General features: G+C 44.5%; 1 protein-coding gene across 1 annotated transcript in view; it reads left to right on the forward strand.

Moving 5' to 3' along the window:
* Positions 1-22159, forward strand: part of adgrl3.1 (adhesion G protein-coupled receptor L3.1) — a 120529-nt gene that overhangs the window by 92661 nt on the left and 5709 nt on the right. Inside the window, exons 13-22 of the mRNA XM_062388632.1 lie at positions 991-1113; positions 1294-1499; positions 2670-2846; positions 4048-4257; positions 8912-9132; positions 12561-12627; positions 13959-14050; positions 16930-17098; positions 18980-19159; positions 19662-19755. Coding sequence (XP_062244616.1) covers positions 991-1113; positions 1294-1499; positions 2670-2846; positions 4048-4257; positions 8912-9132; positions 12561-12627; positions 13959-14050; positions 16930-17098; positions 18980-19159; positions 19662-19755 — 1539 coding nt within the window. The remainder of the gene's footprint in view (positions 1-990; positions 1114-1293; positions 1500-2669; positions 2847-4047; positions 4258-8911; positions 9133-12560; positions 12628-13958; positions 14051-16929; positions 17099-18979; positions 19160-19661; positions 19756-22159) is intronic.

Here is a 22159-nt window from a genome sequence, read left to right on the forward strand (position 1 = left end):
TTTACGTCTGCCCGCCTCATTCTGCTTCTCTCCCACACCGTTTGTCTCTCGCTTCTCTGCCTCATATTTTACTCTATAGCACATCCACATAACTATATATACATCCACCTCACTATGCTTTCATTTGGAAAGGCGTCACCCCTGCTCGGGATTCGCCCGACGTCCACGAGACTCCGGGGTTTCGGAGCCGTCTAAAATGGAGAAGTTTGGAAACGCTCCCGGCCCTGTTTTGATTTAAAAGCTCCAGTCTGGACAAGCAGAAACTGAGAGGGGCCTGAAAATGCATATCACTTGACCACTCATGTCCGAACTAAAATATACAGTAGTAGAAATGGCTGTAGCCACAGTAATCTTCTCTCCTCTACGCCACCCTTCGCTCGTCTCATCCATTACTTCCCTCTGACTAGCCTCCTTTTTTCCTTTTTCCTCTCTTTCCAGCACTTCTCTCTGACCTCTTCAACTTCCCCTCTTCTCCCCCTCCTCCTCGCCCACTCCACGTCCTCCGCTCCCACTCTCATTTCCATTCGAGCATGTCCTTGTGTTGTTGATTTGATCAGGGAGCTGTTTTCACCGCGAATAGCATTGTCTAAATCACCAAATCGCTCAGAAGCACAAGGTAGCAATACACCGAAGGTATAATTAGTCCTTAATTAGAAACTTTTATCGAATACATTACGCGGGCCGTAATCGGGAATGTGCTAACGAACTTGAATGGGGAAATTAGATTCCCACCGTAGAAGAGACAGGCTGGATTATCCACCTCGCGTGTGTTGGACCAGTTGCCTGAAGACGTTGTTGCCTTTTCAGTATAAAACACTCCGATGCGTGTCAGCTGTTTCATTTCTCTTTGTTTGGGGAAAAGCGAGAAACCGCTTCAGGATTCATGCCTGTGTTCTGCTGTGATGCACTTAGTGAGAAAACATGGTTATTACGAGGCTGTAAAACAAATCCTCGGTGTCTAATGTGTGTGTGTGTGTGTGTGTGTTTCAGAGTTGGAAGTGGCCAGGCTGAGCACGGAGGGGAACCTCGCAGACCTGACGTTCCCTCAGTCGGAGCTACATGGAAACTCCATCCAGCTTTCAGCCAGCACCCTCAAGCAGCACGGCAGAAACGGTAGAGGAGAAATCACACTCCCTCTCCCTCCTGCTCGCACAATGAAGTCTGAGGCCCGACGTGTGTCTCTCTCCTCTCGCTCCGTCTAACGCTCCCTCGGTCTATTTCTGTCCTCGTGGTGTTAGTCAACAATTATCTCCAGCTCCCCTCATATGTTCCTGTGTGTCTTTTTTCCGACAGGGGAGATCAGGATGGCGTTTGTCCTCTACAGGAACCTGGGCGCCTACCTGTCCACGGAGAACGCCAGCGTCAGGCTGAGCAGCGAGGCGGTCTACCCTAATTACTCCGTTATCGTCAACTCCCCGGTCATCACGGCATCCATTAACAAGGAGAGCAACAAGGTTTACCTGTCCGAGCCGGTGGTCTTCACTGTCAAACACCTGCAGGTAAGTGAGCTGCGGGGTCACGACCTCCCTTTGTAAACATTAAAAAGAAATAGCGTGCTGGATAATGGAGGAGGAGGGAAAGCTTTTCTGAAGGTTCAGGCCCACAAGCCACTGATGACGGAGAAACATGAAAATAATCTGATAACTCAAAGGGTAATTATTTACAGTATATGTATATGGAGCAGCCAACAGGTGGCTAAACAGGATGGAGGATGGAGCTGAATGGACATCGGAGTAAGGGGCAAAGAAAACACCGAACTGGAAGCATTACATGATAAATGGAATCGAACAACCACGAGACACCGAAACCAATGAGAATGATAAATATGATTTAGTATAACAAGTATTTTCTTTGTCTTACCCGATTGGAACATTTATAAAAACAAAACAAAAAACAGTGACTAGCGACTTCAGGGAATTATTCTCCGGAGCACTGAGGGCATTTTTTTTTTTTTTTTTTTAGAAAGATATGTCTGCAAACTACAACAATATGTTTGCAAAAGTTTTGTGTATGCACCAGAAAACTTGTGATTTGCTTTGACAAAACTTAACTTTTCCCAATTGGTTTAACATCTTCTCAGTGGACATAAAAAAAAAAAACACTGAATAAATTTGCAATTGTTTAGTGTGACTTTTAAAAGCTGTAAATTGTGGTGAGTATTTAGCTTCTTAACCAACAAGCTAACTCGTCTCCAATTGGTGTTTCAGCTGGTTTCAGTTGCTCATTTTAAGAGCACTTCCATAAAGCATCACACATACACTAAAACACACACACACACACACACACACACACACACACACACACACACACACACAGGTTCAAGCAGCTCCTACACGCACGGACACGGCACTGCCACCTTCTGCCATGACTCTGTGTTTATTTGTTGCTGCGCTCTCTCATTCTGTCCCTTCTGTTTGTTGTTTTGTTGTTGTTTTGTGTGTGTTTGTGTGTTGTGACTCCCTCTCTGTGTCTCTTCCTCTCCATCCCGTCTCCACCAAGTCCTCCCACCACTTTTCTCACTTTTCTTTTGGCTCTCCCAACATTGTCAATGCTTCTGCCTCCCACCTCCCCATGACTAAGTATCTGTTCTCCGTCTCCTTGCTCTCCCACCCCTCCTCCTCCTCCCTGGCTCTCCCTCCATGTCTAACTCTCTCTCCCCCTCTCCTTAGCATTCGGAAGAAAACTTCAATCCCAACTGTTCGTTCTGGAGCTACTCCAAACGCACCATGATGGGAATCTGGTCGACGCAGGACTGTCGTCTGCTGGGCACCAATCGCACGCACACCAGCTGCTCCTGCACACACCTCACCAGCTTCGCGGTGCTCATGGCCCACGTGGAGGTCAAGGTAGGCGTTTGTTCCGCCAGGCCTGCCAGAGGAGGCGGGGAGGGGCAATATCAAAGGGTCGGCTGTTCATCATTTGATTAGTGGTGGCTGGCAAAGTCTGGTCAACACATCCTGGGGGGAAAAAAAGTGGGAGGGGAGGGGAAGGAAGGAAGAGGAGGAAAATAGATTTGAACTCTCCAGAGACTTTGGATCTGAGTAATCAAACTTGGCAGGGGAGAATTCACAGATGATTTTTACAGTTGTGTCACCCGGCCCGATGTTGAATCTGAGATGACAGAAGGAATGTGCACCTCAAACAAATTCAGCAAAACAGATCAAATCGAGTTCACCTTCCACGAGGCAGTATTTTATTAGTTTCATTTCTGACGAGTGACGAGAAAAAAAAGGACTTTGACAGCCACGAGTCAGAGTGGGCAGTGGATAAGAACCCCTTTGTCCCGCTGTGTGTGGGATAAGCACCTTCTTTAGTCTCCATCTTTTGTCACGATAAGTTCCTTTCCCCCAAATCGGCTCCTGTAACTCCGGATAACGCGCGTCACCCACGTCTCTCCCTCCGGGGCCCGAGGATGTGTGTTACTTCTGAAGGGGTCATGGTCAGAGCTATGGCTCGGCAGCCCCCCCCCCCCCCCCCCCCCCATGTGAACACACTGTGAGGGTTCGAGCAGTAGATCCATCACAGCAGTGCAATGTTGAACATTGCTCCGCCTGCCAGGTTGCAGGACACTGATGGATAGAGCCAGAGCACCTGTGCAACACGGCGTAACGCTGCGGCCCTGAACGCTCAGAGACACACGGGTGGGGGGGGGTCTGCCTGTGTGTCTGTAAGTATGTAACAACAATATGATATGTATGATTTCTGCGAAGGGAGGCACAGTGGTACAGCGCTGTCACCTCACAGCAGAGGGTTCCTGGTTCGATAGCCGGGGTTGCCCTTACTGTATGAAGTTTGCGTGGCCCTTTATCTACGATGTTATTGGTTGTGTGTCTCTGTATGTTGGCCCTGCCACATGCGGGCAAGCTTTCCTGGTTGTAGCCCACCTCTAGCCCAAAGTTGACTGGGTTAGAGATCAACATTCCCCAGACCCCCAAAGGATATAGCCGTATAGATAGTGGATGGATGGATTTTAATAAACTAATGCTTAACATGTATCAGGTAAACCACTCATGCTTTTGCCTTTCTATGTTTTCGTCCGTCTCACAGAAAGCGGACAGCATGCACGACCTGCTCCTGGACGTGATCACCTGGGTGGGGATCCTGTTGTCGCTGGTCTGTTTGCTCATCTGCATCTTCACCTTCTGCTTCTTCCGCGGGCTGCAGAGCGACCGCAACACCATCCACAAGAACCTGTGCATCAGCCTCTTCATCGCCGAGTCCCTGTTCCTGGTCGGGATCAACAGGGCCGACCAGCCGGTAAGCAGAATGGATTTTCTTTTAAGTGTGTACCCGTGTAGAATGGCAGTGCGACACGCCTCTCGCCCCAACGTGAGCTGGGATTGGCTCCAGGCCCGGTGTATAGATGATAGAGTCTGTGTTTGTTATTTTAACTACATGCTATGACAAGATGATCAATATTAAATTGTCAACTAGTTATAGACAGAAATAAAAGGCTTCATCTGACACTGCTTTTTTATTCATGCTGTGCTGGCACGTGCTCGGCATAATTGTCCACTGACCATGATTATACTACTGATTATATTGCAACTTTGGCAGAGTCAATTGTGAAATGTTTACTAACTTGCTGTCAGTGGTTGACCACATTACCACCACATGAATAAGAAACAGCAGGTTCGTTACACGCAGCGTTCTCAGAATGAATCAGAAGCAGGAATTCATCCGACTCGCTAGTAAAAACAAACAATATCTGTGAATTCAAATAGCTACGTAATGTTTTATTTTTATACTTCACATTAATTGTGACAAGGAAAAAGCAGCCACTGAATTAATGGATGTGTTTGAACTGCACATGGTTCATTTTTCCATGACATCACTACTATACGTAGTGGAAGAGGTCAACAATTACAATCATATTAATCATTTTACAGTTTGTTGATAGTTGAGAGAGCATCGCCAACTAAAGCAAAGCAGATATAACATCTATAACAGAACCTAATTAGTTATTGTACTGCACATATGTATAATATTTAGGTTACTTTTCAAGAGGTATGATAAATTATACTTATAATATTTATATTATATGACACTTCAGGGCACTCGCCCAACGGCCCACTTATGAGACCGCATTTAATTGACTAGATCTGGATTTTTATTTGGATCTACTTCAGTTTCACAAACTCATAAATATCAGTCTTCTAAACCAGTCAGATCTGTTTTCTGAGAAATCTTGGAAAATTGTTAAAACTGATGACAACTGACAAGAAAGGGTTAGGGTTAAATATAATTCCTCTACTAACCCCCCTGAGCAGGTCCCATACCGCATCCTCCACCAAGTCTCCCGGTAATCCTTTCAGTATAAAAACCTGCTTAGTAAAGGTAGTAAATATGTAGAGTCCTTCAGAAGTAACACAAATATAAAAAATATGTATTCCCGCTTGTCTTTGGTCCATTACCACTGATTCATGAATGCCTCCACAGTAGATTATCTATTAAAGCTTTTTATTATCTTAGCTGAGTTCATGTCAACATTTGCATTTGTTAGTCATTTTCCCCTCAGGCAACAGTAGCAGGGAATCCCACTGGTTGTGAGGAGGATGTTTGTGCGGTAAATAAAAAGATCACAAACAAATCTCATGCGAGGCAGGATTGTAAATATGGGTTCAACCTGCGTTTGACTGTTCATATTAAGAACGCAATTCCACAGGAGTCCCCACACATCACTGCTAATGTACTGGAGAATTGCTGTGTGTAGATGCTGTCCTCCGTGCTGAACAAAACTGTTGAATTTATTTTTGGTTGAAAATATTTTTTTAAATAAAATATAGAAGAAAGATCAAATAAAAAGGTTTTGAATATCATTTTATGGTAATTCTCAACAAAATCAATTGGAATCGCAAACAGCTCCCGAGCGGGGGTCAAATAAGGCATGCTGACATTCAGAACAACCTTGGGGTTTTATCCCGGCTCAGTCTGTGTATTGGCTGTATGTCATTGTGTGCATCAAAGTGTCAAGCAGCGTTCAATGATTCCGGTGCATTCTAGTAAAAGCTGTGGATGAATGCGGTCGTTTCAACATGTCTGTGGGCGACAGAGGTTTATTAGTCACGGCCTGTCCTCTCAAGGTCCTGGATCAGGTTGACTGGCTCAATTTGTGAATTGTGTGCGAGGCTAAGTCGGCACTACTACCTTGTTGTTTGTAATCAACTCTACTACGGATACAACCGGCGTCCACACTTCTCTGCAGTTTAAGAGCTGCTAAAAGGCAGTTGGGAAACGCTGCTGTCCACGTATTTGTTTAAAAACTCAGTGTTTTACTCTGGACAGGAGACATTTGGAAACGAAGATATTGGAATGTTGCTGACTCTGTGGAGTTTGCTAATACATGTTTTGCAGTTGAATTGTGTAGGAGACAAGGTAGCATGTCCCCTTCTGCAAATAACAACCAAATGTCTGTTGCACATGTCCACTTTTTATAAGTGGTCACATGCATTTTTGTATGGGCAGGGATTCGAACTGATCACGAGAACATAGCAGAATGGATGTAGCCTCAGACACAGTGCATGTTGTATATAACATACACAACATGCATTTAATATGCAAATCATTCATTAGGAAATCAAATTATTCTCAGAAGTGAAATTCCTTTCGTTTCTTTTATGCTCATTGAACAACAATTTGTTTTTATGTATTATAGTATATGAAACCTTTAGTGTAAAGGTAGTCCATGTTTTCTTTTTCTTCTGTTCACTGGTTTAATCATCATTTAATCATGGAGTGTGTGTTTATGGGGGAGGACGTACCCTGGGGTATATCCTTTACCTCCCCCATATTAAAGTAAAGCCTCCTGCCTTGGCATCCTGCTGAGAGTTCAATGAGAAAACAATCTCATCGCGGATGAAGATGAGATTGCAAATTTGACAAAATGTGTTTTGACATTGAGGTTTGTGTATTTGTCTTTGGTGTGTGTATGTTTGTGCAGGAGGGATCATGTTCCTTTGTACGTGTGTGTGCCGCTGTATCGGTGTGTGTGGCGTCCTCCTGTTAATTACCGGTGACTATTTGTGACCCCCATTAACATCTTCAGCGTCACTTAGCTCACAGCCGGTTAAGCCAGTAATTCCAGCAGGAAAAGTAAATGACTTTGCATAATCAGTTTTTTACCTGTGTGTGTGAACACAGTGTGTGTGTGTGTGCGTGTGCTTGTGCGTGCCTGTGTGTGTAAAATACACTGTGCGATCATTAGAAATGGAAATGAGTGGCTCCCTCGCCCCCTAAACTCATTGTCTCTCAGACATTAGGTAATTGTCTCTCGCTGAAAACCCCTCCATTATAGAAGTCTGACTGCTCGCGCTCCCATTCAGTGATTTAGGAGAGACTCTTTAGATCAGAACATTGCCGTGAACGTGACGGGCCACATCGCGCCGCTCATTCTTTCCTCGTCCTCTCTTCTGAAGCAGCACTCTTTTCTTCCTTCCCTCCTGCTGAAATTGTTAACGTTGTTTTAGTTTTCATAACCCTCTTTCACTTTTCAACTACTCATCCTTGGCTGCTGGGATTTTCTTTTTCTTTCCATTCAGGAGAGAGTCAGGCTTTTTCGCCATTGTTGCTTCTTGATTGAAGCCTAGCTACCTAGTAAAAAAAGAAGGTAGTATGCATGTAGCCCCAGAAGATGCGTTATTTATACGTGAGAGGCAAAGCCCAGGAAAATATCTGCACTAGTGATGAGCGGGTTGGAGTTATACCTTGCCGTATATCCTCAGGTCAGATGGGTAGGGTCGGAAGAATGAACATTTCTGACAATAGGGTGGGGGGGGAATGGACGAGTCATCTTAGGGCAATTTGCTTTCTCTTTGGGAGAAACTCATTCCCTCGCTCAAATCCTCACACAGTGGACGCTATTGTATTTTAGGAATATTCATGTGGGTGCAGGTCTCTGAAAAAGAGAAAATAATTCCTTCGGGTAGGTGATGGGTGGATGAGTCAAGAATACATGCGGATTAGGTTGAAGTCAGAGCCGATCTACATTTTCTGCAGTTCATGTCTGAAAAGAACATTTTATCCTCCAACTCTTCCTCCCCTTCATTCATCTCTATTCACATGATTCAAACAATGTGTCTTAATCTCCCTTTACTCACTTTCTACTAATCTCATTAGTTATTTTCATCACCCTTGCCACACCACAGCAACATTAACAGTATTCTGATTATATAGTTTATTGAAAATCCACGGTTTAGGTGTAGTTAAAGCATAAAACCTGATTTCTCTCCTCCAGATATTCAGTTTCTAAACTGATGTTACTGCCGCCTTTATCCTCTGAGCTCTAAAATGTGTCACTTCTTATAGGTGCTTTGTCTCTTTCATACCAAGTTGCTGAGTCATTTTCTTTACTCATTTCTGTTCATCCTTGGCATTGACAGAAAAATCTCATTGTGTTCTCTCCAGTGCTGCCAAGTAATTCGCCCTCCTCCGTAACCCCCTCCCTCCTCTTCTCTCTCAGCCCCCTTTTTGAAAGTGCTTCTGTTTGAAATGTGGTCAATCAGCACAGGCTGCAGCACCGACTTGTCACTTGTATTCTCCCATCTATCTTCTTAAATAACTTCTAGATGTAGACGTGGAGTAAAGTGCGAAGGAGGCTCTACTAATGTTGCCATCTTGAAGTGATTTAGAGTCATTCTGTCGCCTGTAATTGCTGTTATACTACACTATGATTGTGAGCTCCCTCTGTTGCTTCCTGCCTCGTACTCGCCCTCTCCTGTCTATTCCAGAATTGCCGGCCCTATGTGTGACGACCATAAAGTCTTACTCAGGCTCTTATCGCCTGAAGTGTTTGTGTCTTTCTCCCGCCATCTCATCAGCGCAACTGTCCCCCAGGTTACACCTTTCTCGAGCACCGCTCCATGTGGTTTCACTGTGTTTCTAAATCCTCTCCGTCTTTTCCTTCCCTCTCCAGATTGCCTGTGCAGTCTTCGCGGCCCTGCTCCATTTCTTCTTCTTGGCAGCCTTCACTTGGATGTTCCTGGAAGGGGTGCAGCTCTACATCATGCTGGTGGAGGTGTTTGAGAGCGAACACTCCAGGACTAAGTACTTCTACCTGGCAGGATACGGAGTGCCTGCCATCATCGTGGCTGTCTCCGCCGCAGTGGACTACAGGAGCTACGGCACTGACCGAGTGTAAGCGTAGAAGGGGGGGTTGAGAGGGAGCCTACAGCGTGAGGGATGGATGGATGGTTGGATGATAGGGGCAGAGAGGCAAAGAGGGGGGGGGGGGGGGGGGGGTGCTGAAGTGCCTGATGTCGTTTTGGCTGTGGCACCTCTGAAGAGTCAATTCAGCGAGGTTGAGAGTGGAGAGAAGGATGCAAGACAGGAGGGGGAGTGTGGGTAAAAGCGGGGGGGGGGGCGTGGGATGCACGTTAGAGTGGCTGCATGAGCACGGCAGCAACAATGTGTGAATATGGAAGGATTTAACTCATGGGAAGATGGGGGGTGGGGGGGGGGGAGTATGGTGGAGCAGTCTGAGGTTACCTCCATAGTAGCGTCCATATCAACCCAATACAGATGCACCTGGCGTCCACACTACTCCCGAGTTTTAGAGCCACTGAAACAGAGACCTTTGTCATCACTGCAGGTCCCTTATAAGTTTGAAAACCGGTTGCTGATTGGTTGCTTCGGTCACGATGTAGCCTTCTGATTTGTCGGGCTCCCTATCCCTTCCATATCAACCCAATACAGATGCACCTGGCGTCCACACTACTCCCAAGTTTTAGAGCCACTGAAACAGAGACCTTTGTTATCACCGCAGGTCCCTTATAAGTTTGAAAACCGCTTGCTGATTGGTTGCTTCGGTCACGATGTAGCCTTCTGATTCGTCGGGCTCCCTATCCCTTCCAGATGAAAACAACCGGCATTAGCCTCGTCTACCAGTTTAGTTTACACCATGGGAAATCATAAGGGCTGCGACTCTGTTGTCTTTGTTAACAGCTGTTGTGCAGTTAGATTCTGCATTTTACAATGAAACAACTGTTTACCTGATCAGGAGCTCCTTTTTGGGGCAATCTACGACTATTCCCTTGTCCAGTGGGATCTGAGCCGTCCTGTTTACACTAGCACGAGCGTGCCCAGTGTACGTGAGTGGTCATGTGATATGCGATCTGAGGTGAGTTAGTATGGGTGGGGATCTCAACTAGCAGACAAAGATCCTTTCAGTTTGCCGCTCTCAGATGAAAACGTAGTGGTATGGATGTAGCCTGAGGGAGAAAAGAAGGGATTTGAATATTTGAGTGTGAGGATGGAGGGACAAAAAGTGAGGTGATGGGGCAGTGTGTCCGAGGGTGCACCCATCCACACTGTTCTGCACTGGTGTGTGTAAACAAAGAAAAAGGGAAGATTCCCCAGAGGAAGAGCAGTGAGTGGGATGAGGACATACATTAAGAGCCCATGGAAACGTATTCACTTACGCTTGACTCGTCCAACCGGAAACACAGAGTGAATCCAGGAGATGCCAGGCAGCATCTCATTCATATGAAGTATGCATAATAGGCCACATACAAATACACCCGAGTGAACATAACAACAGTCTCACACGCTTGACCTGTCCACTCCATTCATGTTGTGACTCTGAGGAGACACTTCGAGAGTCCCACATTTTATTCATGCATGTGCTTATGCATATTATGTGCACGATGTGCATAAATGTACACGGTGCACTTAGGAAGACCGTGACCTGTCCTCCACTCTACAACCGTAAGACAGGGCATTATCAAAGCGGAACTGTGCGTTGAAAAAAAACTTGTATCTGGCAAAAATGTCTTCCCTCAATTGCTAATAAATGAGTGGCTCCATATAGAAAGTGAAATATGACGGGACACTATAGGGCTGTTAAATGATTCACATGCTCAAATGCCCACGTCCTGTGCTGCTGGCGGGGGGTCTTCTGTAGATCAGACCCCGCAGCTCCTCGTCACCTCGGAGGCTGGAGGACGAGGAAGGGTCGAATTTAGCAGTGTTTAAGCGTCAGGCCACACCAGTCTGTATACCACTTAGATCAATATTTCATCGTGGGACCATCATTAAAACATGAGTGTCTGAATGCCAAGCTCTGGATGAATAATCAGACTGCATGCCATTAGCCACCAGACTGGTGTCCACAATAGCTGTGGTTTAGCGGCAGAAGCCCCCAAAAAACAAGTAATATGTTGTGGGAGCATGTGGTTAATAAAGAGCCACCTTGAAATCAGTGAAGATGTAAAAGAGTAATTTCACCCGAGAAATGAATTCCTGTCCTTCACCCCAAACAACCACTTTTCATGCTTTTAATGGCCCTGTGCCTCGTGGACTTTAAGAAGAAACTGAAAGCTATTTTCATTTAAAGCCTAGAACTCTCTCTCTAGTGACTCATTCATCAGTCAGGCCTTGAAAATGGCGCTGCTCGTCAGGTTTGACATAACGCATTGAAACAAAACCTCGGCAAATATCCTCTGCCACCCCTGCTGTGTCACCTTGACACGCATCACACACCTCCACCCCCCCCCCCCCCCCCCCCCGCATTAGCCAGTGGCACTGAGTCTATCTCCCGTCCCATAATGAAGGTGGCTATGACTTAGCAGAGGCGCCCTAATGGAGGGTACAGTGACACAGTCAGGGACCCGTAATGGAGGGCTCTCTAATGTGGCGGAAATTGAAAGATTAATAATTCAGAAGCAGCTGGTCGTGAATCAGTCGGCCATTTTGCTCTAGCGGTTTTTACCCAGGTACTTTTTTTTTTGCTGCAGCCCTTTGGGTCTGACCTCAGCGGAGGGCAGGCGGGCGACTTTTCTTTTTCTTTTTTTTCTTCTCCTGCTTACTGCAATTGATGAGTGAAGATGTTTAGGGGTAGTATAATTTAGCATACAGCAGTTTATCTTTTACCATCAACGCTAACCTTGTGGTCAGAAATCGGTGCCTCTGTGTGTGTGTGTGTGTGTGTGTGTGTGTGTGTGTGCGCCCTCTCCTTTAACCTCACCGCCGCCACCCTCAGACTCCATAAATAGCCCTGGTGTGAGGGCTGCATCCATAACTCAGTATTAAAATGAACACAGTCATGTCATATTTTTGCGACTGCAGGATGTGACTGTGTCATATATCTGTGCCCTAAGGGGGGACTGAGGGTTTATTTATCACAGGTGCTCATCCCTTGCTGTCTGCCCCTCCGCGTGTGATGTATATTTGAGCTGTGCATACACCGTGGTGTTTTTTTCTCTGTCCTGCAACGCCTCTCCCACTGCTCTCCGTCTCTTTCACTTTTTCATCCGCACCAATTCTTTTTGTCCTCCCTCTAACCTGATGCGTTTGATATACTGCGTGGCATGTAATGTATTGCTTTTTCTCCTTGTGCGTGTGTGTGTGTGTGTGTGTAACTGTGATGCATGTCCTGTCCTCTGATGGTAAATCCTTGCTACCCTACATCCATCTGAGACTGGGGCATGTTTTTAATCCCTCTGCGTCTTTCCTTTCTCCTGTTCTTCTTCCCTCTGTTTGTCATGCATGATGTCTCTCTCTCTCTCTCTCTCCCTCTCTCTCTCCCTTGTACTCACTCTTTATCTCTTCTCTCTCCCCCTGTCTAGGTGCTGGCTGCGATTGGATACATACTTTATCTGGAGTTTCATTGGCCCTGCTACTCTCATCATCATGGTGAGAGACACGCACACACATGCTGACACACTTGGCATAGTGCTGCATGTAGGTTACAGAGAGGAGAGGGTGATACATGATTGTGCAGAAGCGACTCGCTGCGTTAAGGTTTGACTGAGCTTTTTGTTTTGAAAGTGGAAGCAGGAGAAACGTCATGTGTCAACTTGATCATTCAACGGTTGTATAAACCTGAGTGGGTCTGGGCCATGCCACCAAAGGGAGATTTTTTAAGCCATTTCCGATTAGAAAAAGTGCAGAAATGTTTGTGTCATTCAGAAAAACATTTTGAAAAAAACACATAATAGAGCCAGAAGAGCCAACATCCGGTGTCTCTGAAGTGCTCTCAAACTGTCTTTATCCTCCTGGAATTATAACATCACAAATGAGGAGGATGACTAATTTTCACTCCTGCCCACTGAAAAGATGCAAAATTCTCTGATGTTACTATTTTCTTAGTTTCATAACATAGGTAGGGTAGAAATCTGGTATACACACATTTACAGCTATATTAGATTTCTTAAAGGAATAGCACTGTAGGATAAGCAACGTTTTGGTGATCGATGCATAGAGAAATGTCACCACTGAAAAAACTTCGGTTAGTGACATAAATGAACACAATTGCTAACTTTACTTTGAAAATACTTAATTCATATGTGTGTTTGTTTTAATATATTTTTTTCACTGAATAAATGATAAATTATGAGTGTGTAAACTCTTTTGAGGCACAGACGCAAGCATCCTACCTACCTTGAAAAAGCATGCACTATATATATAGTGAAAATGGTAAAACTAAAGCAATGGGAAATGTTCCCAATTAGGTGAATGTCAGCATGAACACTGATACTCTGTGCTCATTTTAGAAATGTCAGGCAGACTATCGCTGATCTAACTGGGGCTGTAAGTGGGAGCAGTGCAGGTGGGACTGCTCTGTTATGACTCTACACCCATTGCTAGCATACACACCCTCGGAGACCTAACACAACAGCCTAGATGAGTTATTATTAAACCACCCTATCAAAGCAATGGGTAAGGACAGCAGACTGGGCGGCAACTGTGAGAATTGGATTTTTTATTACAGCAATGATCATTGATGGTCACAATGACTGCTGGGTTTTCTCTGATGCTCCAGCTGCTGTATTTTTAGAACATAAAGGTTCGTTGATAGGCCGATACCGTCCCCAAGCCAATTACTGCTGCAAGGGGAAATGAAATGACCTGCACTATACGTGAGTGAACTGTGGTGGTGACAATGTGTCTTTAATTAGGCTCATCGCTGCAGAATATTTACTTGTGTGTGTGTGTGTGTGTGTGTGTGTGTGTGTGTGTTTCAGCTGAACGTCATCTTCCTCGGTATCGCTCTTTATAAGATGTTCCACCATACGGCCATTCTCAAACCAGACTCTGGATGTCTGGACAACATCAAGTAAGTGCATGTGTGCTTACCATTCTGCTGCCTCACCAGTGCTCCTGGGTGTGAAAGTGGGTGGGATTATGCATGTGTGTGTGGGTTAAATACAAGGAATAGTTTGACATTTTGGAAAATATACTTATTCTCTATTTTTTTTTTGTCAAGATAATAGACTGATTCCACTCTTACTGTATTTCTGTTTGTTGAATACAGTATGTAGCTGGATGAGAAGAAGTCGTTTAGTTTGGCTCCTAGATTGAATAAAAAGATCGACGACATGTCTCTCCTTGTTTCCACTGTACAAAACCCGAGCTAAGATCCCACCATTACAAATGCGCTTGACCAATCAGGAGTCTCAGCTGTCAATCATAATCAAAAAGAGCACTTGCATATATCTGTTTCATAATGACTAATACCATATATAAATGTAATGTAATTAACATGAAATTTGACTTTTAGTTTGCCTATGGAAAATAACATGGAAGAGGCTGGATTTATGACCAATACAGCAGCCAGCCACCAGGGGGTTTTTGGCTTCACTTTTAGGGACATGTCATCCATCTTTAAATACAGTTTATTAGCATAATTGAAGCAGAGGGAAATAAGCTAACAAAACCTGCATACTAGCACATCAGAGTGTAAAATGTTAAAGTTAAAAGTCTGTGTGTGGAAGTATGACGTGTGGATAGTGACTGTCACCTTTAAACAGAGCCAGGTTAGCTTAGCTCAAAGCGGGATTAATCATCTCATTAGACAAATATTCTTTAAAAATTTCACAAAATGTCAAACTTTATTTTAAATCTCTGTCCATCCTCTTTCTGTACCTAAGCATGTCACATCCGGCATTATTTCCGACATTATTTCCAGACATCACCCACTGAACTCATCACGTCACGTTACCTGCATCGCCCTCACAGAAAATCACTGAATAAGACTTAATTCCCACAGAACAATGAGGCCGTGGCCTCCGAGCTAACTCATCAGGACTTCGTCTTTTCGTCTTCGTCTGAGACAAAAGGCTCAGTCTAATTCAAACAATATGCGGCGGCTGCTCAGAATATAAATGACAAAATGGCTTACTCATTTGATAGATCGTTTAAATATTACTGCCAATTTATCTCTCATGACAGCAGTTTTAAGTAGGACTTCAAGTGGGAAGCGTTGCAGACATAAAGACGAAAGCAGCCAATCTTTGCCCCGCTGCCGTTCAGGGGATTGAGATCAAAAAAGGCAGATGAAAGATAAAATGAAATAATTATTTCGAATACAACCCTTTTTTTCCCTTTTCCCTCTCTGAGCGCACCAAAGGCTGAATTGATTTTGATCATTTTACTTCATTAGTGTTTCATTTACATGTTAATCATCATCATCATCTCATTATTTTGTTTTTCTTCTTTTTTCATTTTTTCTTTGTCTCTTTAACTTCAAGCCATCATGTGTTGTCTCTGTTGAGGACTGGCTCTGGTAAGGCCTCCTTCCAATCAGATGCCTGTCATCCTCCCTAGCTGTATTTTGATTGGTCTGTTTGTCATCTTATTTGTCTGTGAAACCTCCTAGAGTCTGTGCTCCTCCCTTAATTAACCATTAACCTGCTTTGTTAAACGGATCACTTGTCCGTGTGTGATTTGCGAGCTCCTGTGACCTAAGGGCCCAAAGTGCTATTGAAATATTATAATGGCGCGATGTGAATAAGGGGACGCCGAGCCGAGAGAGAGAATCCATGACTCGAGGGAGCACTGGAGGGAGAGGTGGAATGGAGGGATGGAAAAGAGAGGAATGAGTATACCCTTTATTGAAGGGGGTCGTCAGACGAGCTTTATTGGAGGTTCTGTCTCGCCTGAATGGTGCCACAGAGGGCAACATCGAATCAATCACCTCAGTCTCACTCACTTACTCTCCTCTTTCTCTCTTCCTTCCTCCTGACTCTTCTAATATCTGGCCCTGTGTCTTTTTCTCTCGCCGCCCTCCCCCTTCCCTTCTTTACCCCCTTTCTTTGTCTTCAAGTCTCACATGAGAGGTGATCACTGCCCAGTCAGCCAATCAAATGAACAGCCATCATCGTGGCTGTGGCAGACCCGACACCATGACCTTTACTGGGAAATGTCATTTTATAATGGCCGTAATGTCCGTCTATTAACGCCCAGCGATACCACTCCCACGGCCACACACACACTCACTCTCACGTGCACACACTCAGGCGAGGACTTACGATGCATACACATGCCTCGACGATGACCATTTCTCTGACATTTTACCTTTATGACTCGTTTCTACATAGGCTCAGTTTGGAATGGAGCCTCGGAAAACTTTTATGAAATTTGGTTCCATTAAATGGTTATCGTCACATTTGCACTAACAGACTTCAGGACCCACTTCTGCCTGTGAAAACACTCTTTACCCTCGGATGTGCACTTTGAGGAATGACAGATTTTGGATCTCTCTCGGTAAAGGTCTTGCGGGCTTGACTTTCTCGTTACTAGTGGCTGACGTCAGCGAGCTTCTAACCTCCCCTGCCTGTCTCTGGAGATGGTATCTAAATGAGCAAATCCCCTCTCTCTCTTGTCTCTACCATTTTTGCAAGAGTGTAATTCTTTTAGGCAAAAGCCTCCCACTGTTCCCCTCATCCCAGTCCCACAGTGTCAGTGCTGAGTGAACCCTCCTTCACCCCTTTCTCCTGCCTCATATCCCACATGCATCAAACTTGGATGAAAAGCTTTAGCTTTCCAGGGAAAGAGCCAAGGCTTTTTATACTTCCTATAATGCCATCCGCAAAATAAACTTTATATATAACGTTACATTGCTAAAAGAGCTCTTGTTGAGAATATGAGATGTTAAATCAAATTTAAATTGACATGGATATCCAGTGGGTGATTTCTCCCTACTATCTTTTATAGGTCCTGGGTGATCGGTGCCATAGCTCTGCTGTGCCTGCTGGGCCTGACCTGGGCGTTCGGCCTAATGTACATCAACGAGAGCACCGTGATCATGGCCTACCTTTTCACCATCTTCAACTCGCTGCAGGGGATGTTCATCTTCATCTTCCACTGCATCCTGCAGAAGAAGGTGAGGCACACACACAGAGACCGAAATAGACGAGTTAGCGTGACAGGCAGACAAATACAAAACAAACAGAGACACACTAGTGGCGAGCGGTGATCAGCAGGGGACACCAAGAATATCTGCAGAGCTGTCAGGGGTTTGATTGGTCATTCTGTAACACTACCGGCTGCTTGATTCTCGTGTTTTCACTCTCTCGCTCACTTTTCACTGTCTGACAGCAGGTAATAAACGGAGCTGCCGGTCTTACAGTGTTTCTGTCATCCCCCGACGGAAAAGACAGTTTTTTCATCATCAGGCAGGGTCATCAATCCGGAAATAGCTTTTTTTTTAGAACTTTTGATAACATCAGTTGTCCAAACTTTTGAGCACATACTGAAGAAATATATATGATTTGTGTCTAAAGCTGCTTTTTGACTGATATTTTTGGGAGGGGCGATATAAGAGGAAAAAACTATTTCCTTAAACTATAAGTCAGTTGCTATTTTTTGGGAACTTTTGCAGCAAGCCCCGTAGTTAAATTTCGGGATATGACTGAAACCAGCGAGTGAGTGCATGAGTTGATGATATTTCCAACAGATGCAAAACTGAGTAAAACACAAAAAACAAATATCTTAGGATGTGGCGTTCGCGTAGAAGAGGCTTTGGAAAGACAAGTTTCAAGAAATTTTGACAATGCAAAATGCCTCCTTCATGCCCCCCCCAGGCACCGCCCCTTGCCTGAATGTCCCTGACATTTTCCTGTTGTTGCGAGAGAGTCAGAATTGGTCAACCTCCTGCTGCGCTCTTAAAATGTGAAAAGGCAAACTCTGGGAAACCTCTGTTCCCATTTTGAGTTCATGTCTAAAAACGGCTTAAGTGGCAGCGATTTCAGTGATTTAATACATTGACCTCCTTCACATTGACACGCAGCTTCCCCCCTCTAACACCCCTTTCATTTTGAAAAGACAACCTATTTATATGTTTATATGTATTGGGGTTTGTTTGGCTCAAAGGATTAGAGGCACTTGCGAGTACATATGTACCACTTTTTAAATTTGAATTAAATGTGGCTTCCAGGCGAAGCGTTCACATTCTACGATCTTTTTACAGAGTCTCCCACACGCTGTCAGTGCCTGGGAGTACAGAGGAGGAGTAGGATAGGGAGAGAGAGAATTCATCAAATGCTTAATACTCTCGTCTGGCTGCCGTCCCGCAGAGAGTTTTTAGTTTTAACTGTGTGAGCGGTAAACAAGTGCTGCGTGTGTGTGTGTGTGCGTGTGCAGATGTCATCATGCACTGCACTTAGGTATGTGTTAGGCCACAGGATCACGTATCCTGAGAGACGTCCTCAGAACAGTGCTGAGGTTGTCTTTGGCATGTGGCCCGACATGGATTCTCCCAAGATGCACGGAGCAACTCGCCACACAGCTGTTCAAACAGAGCACGTGGCAATGCACGTCTGCCAGTCCAATGAGCTTGTTAAAAAGCAATTACGGCCCTATTTGCTCTAACTTGATTGGGATCTAAATGCAGATGTTTTGCGTGTGCAAGTGCGTCGTATGTCTCCCTGAGGAGCATGTCCATTTCAGACAGTTATGAGGCAGAAACAACATTTGGGTTGCCTGTTGACGTTTAAGTTTGCGAGGGCAATCCTTTAACGTCTGCATTTGTATGGAGGCTTGTGTGTGTGTGTGTGTGTGTGTGTGTGTGTGTGTGTGTGTGTATTTGCACAAAGAATTTGAGCAAGAAAATAAAGTTAACAGAGACACTTTATCAAGTTAAGCCCCTGCAGGCTGTTCTTTCTCTGGTATGTCGTCTTAAACAATATGCCTCAATAGGTGCAAGGTTAAATTGGAACATCAGTCCTTCATGCCGGCTTTTCACCTTCTCACCTCCCCTAACCAGGTGCGTAAGGAGTACGGCAAATGCCTGCGCACCCACTGCTGCAGCGGCAAGAGCGTGGAGACCTCCATCTCCTCGTCCAGTAAGACCACCACCTCGCGGACGCCAGGCCGCTACTCCACAGGCTCACAGGTGAGCTTACCTGCCTGCACACCCGGACGCTACAGCACAGCAGACTCTCAGGTGAGGCCGGAGCACGCCATGAGGGTTTTGGGTTATCGCTGTTCGCTTTCAACTACTTTTTTAACGTAGCCATAAAAGAAAAGTTCTGTTTGACGTGGACCGTGCAGACTTTAAATGTGGTTTCTGAGTTGAAAGTGAGATAGCCCAAACCGTCACTTGCACCTTGATGCCGACACACAGGCCGATGAAGCATAAAAGGCATTAATGGGTAATTGTTTCTCCCCCACCTGTTTCTCTCTTGCTGGCCGTTGCTTTACTTTTTCCTTTACTTTCTCTCCCGCAACTAATTTGCCCTTCGTTTGCACACCATCCCCTTTTATATTTCTTACTGCATTTCTTTCCCTCTTTTGCCATCACGCCCTCCACTACCTTGAATTCCCCCACCCCTTCCTTCCCTCCTGCCCTTTTCATTGCCGCTTCATCTTTACCCACACCTTCTCTACCTCCGTCTCCCTCTCCTCCTATTGCTCTCGCCTCTTTCTTTTTTTCCTGCTATGTATAGAGTCGTATCAGGCGGATGTGGAATGACACTGTGAGGAAACAGGAGTCCTCCTTCATCACTGGAGACATCAACAGCTCTGCCACGCTCAACAGAGGTAACCACGGGATACCTATCATTTGCATCCTCATCACTGTCACCATATCTTCTTTATTAATAGCAGGAGGCCCAGACAGCATACGCTGTCATTTAGTAAAGTGGTAGGAGTCCAAACTTCTGATAATGGTTCTTGTAGAGAGTCAGATTAGCTGAATAGGGTGTAAATATCACAATATCATCATGTTTCAAAAGGATGATTTTACAAAAAAGTTTGTGGATAAAACTGAAACCGGTTTGTGGTTTCATTAAAAATTGACAGTTCTCTAGAAACACAGTGTTGATGGCTCCTGTACATCTTTTTCCTGGGATGGTGTTGCTTTGATGCATAGTGAAATCCTTTAGTTGAACACGTCTATAGCCTTTATTTTTAGTTAATTATTGCTTTGTTATTAACTGAATGGAGTAGAGTGTCTCTTCAGACGAAGATACGAGCATTAACGGGATTTACTCAAAACACTTCCAGAGTAAACAGCGTTGCAGCCAAGTCCAAAACAATTGGAGTAGCTGGGGGAACACTTCTTTAAACACAAAAAATATCAAATCAAATATACTTTATTGTCAGAAGGGGAAATCTTTCTTGGGCCAAAGTGCTACATCAGCTACAGAACAGTAAAACAAAAGAGAACAAAACCTAAAAACAGGACACAAGGACATATCATGGAAGACCCAGAATAAAAGTGAGTTGAACATTGGACCTGCCCGAAAAACCAATGCCCCCACAATGCTCCTGTGGTGTCATCCAAGTGTCTGGAAGCCCAGGTATTCAAATTCCACTCGAAAACTTTACTTTCTGGGTGAATTAACACTTTACGACCGACAGTGTGTTAGTTTCCAGCTAAATTACAAGTAATGTTTGGTAGTGCTGCAGCAGAGCAAAGTTTTGCAGAGGGTTCTTCACCTAAGCACCTGTGTGTTCAGTCGAGCTTACCTGAAGGCTGCAGTAATTACTGAGATTTTAAATCAGTATTAGGCGGAGCTCGCTGTATTCCTAACTGTCTGTTGCTGCCCCTCCAGAGTAAAGCCACAGTAATGGTCTGTGAAAAAGGAACCCATGAGTATGGCTGTCTGAGGGCCGGGGTAATGAGGACACCGAAACCCAAAAGGCTAGACATTTTGACACACACATTCAGACAAACACACACACACGCAGTGGAACTTGCACACACATACAGTACCATTTGTTAGCGTCGAAGCCGAGGTGTGGCCCTCGCTTCCTTCAGGCCACTAATAAGCTGTTAGCATGACAGATTGATGCTAAAGCAGACACGGTGTGTGTCAGCGCCTGAATTATCACACACTTAGTGAGGCAGGGCTTAAGACACCCCTTCCTCCCCCTCCTCCTCCTCCTCCCTCACACGTTAAAGTGTGGAGCCGAGAGGTGCTTGGCCAGTAGATCTCAGATGACTACACACTGTGGCTTAAGGATGGAGTGGAATAAACTGGATAGTGTGATGGGGGACTGACTTGTTGAAATTAGGTAAAATGGAGGTGTGTGTTCATCTTCAGTATTATGTCTTTTGTCTTTTTCTTTTTTGTCATGGAATTCAACTTTATTCTTTTTTGTCACTAAGTTAGTTTTTTTATCTCTTACTATTATGATTTTTTTCTCAATTATTTAAAACTTTAAATTTGTCATGTTAAGAGAATAGAGTCATAATTGAGAAAAAAAATCGTAATTTAATCAGTAGAAAAAGTCAGGATATTGAAATAAAAAAAATATATAATTGAATATCCAATAAGTGACGCTTTAACAAAAGTACAATTGTTATTTTCATGAAAAATCCATAATTCAATTAGAAAAAACAATTTCATAACATTACAAGAAGGTTTTGGAATTAAGGGTTTAAATTTCACATTTTGTCACATTGACAAATTTCCCTTTATGCCTTTATTATATTGGCTCTAATTAATGTGCATTGTGCACTACAATTTATCATAGGTTTAGTTTTATTTGATGACATCCCAAACTGAAAAAAACAGACGCTCCAAAGGATTGTGGTATTTTCTTTTAGCTGAAGAAAAAGAAAGCGACACCACATTCATCCGTGTTCATAGCGGTAGCGTGAGGATGAATAGGAGGAAGAAGAATGTACAGGAGCTGTCACAGCCGTTTCTCTTCTGTTTTCCTGCAGTGTCGTAATGTGTACATGATCCGTCTCCCACCTGGGGAAGAACTGCTCTGGGAACACTTTTTCTGTGGCCCCTTCGTCCATTAACTATCATGTAGTCTTCTGTCACGCTTCTCTGCTCAAGCGTATTGAACTGCAGCACAATCTCCTCCAAGCATTACTACGTTCTCCTTGTCTCTCCCTCTGTCTCTCTCTGTCTCTCTGTCTGTCTGTCGGTCTGTCTGTGTGTCCCTCTCTCTCTCTCTCTCTCTCTCTCTCTCTCTCTCTCTCTCT

This window comes from Platichthys flesus, chromosome 5 (genome assembly GCF_949316205.1).
Source record: "Platichthys flesus chromosome 5, fPlaFle2.1, whole genome shotgun sequence".
Lineage (NCBI taxonomy): Eukaryota > Metazoa > Chordata > Actinopteri > Pleuronectiformes > Pleuronectidae > Platichthys > Platichthys flesus.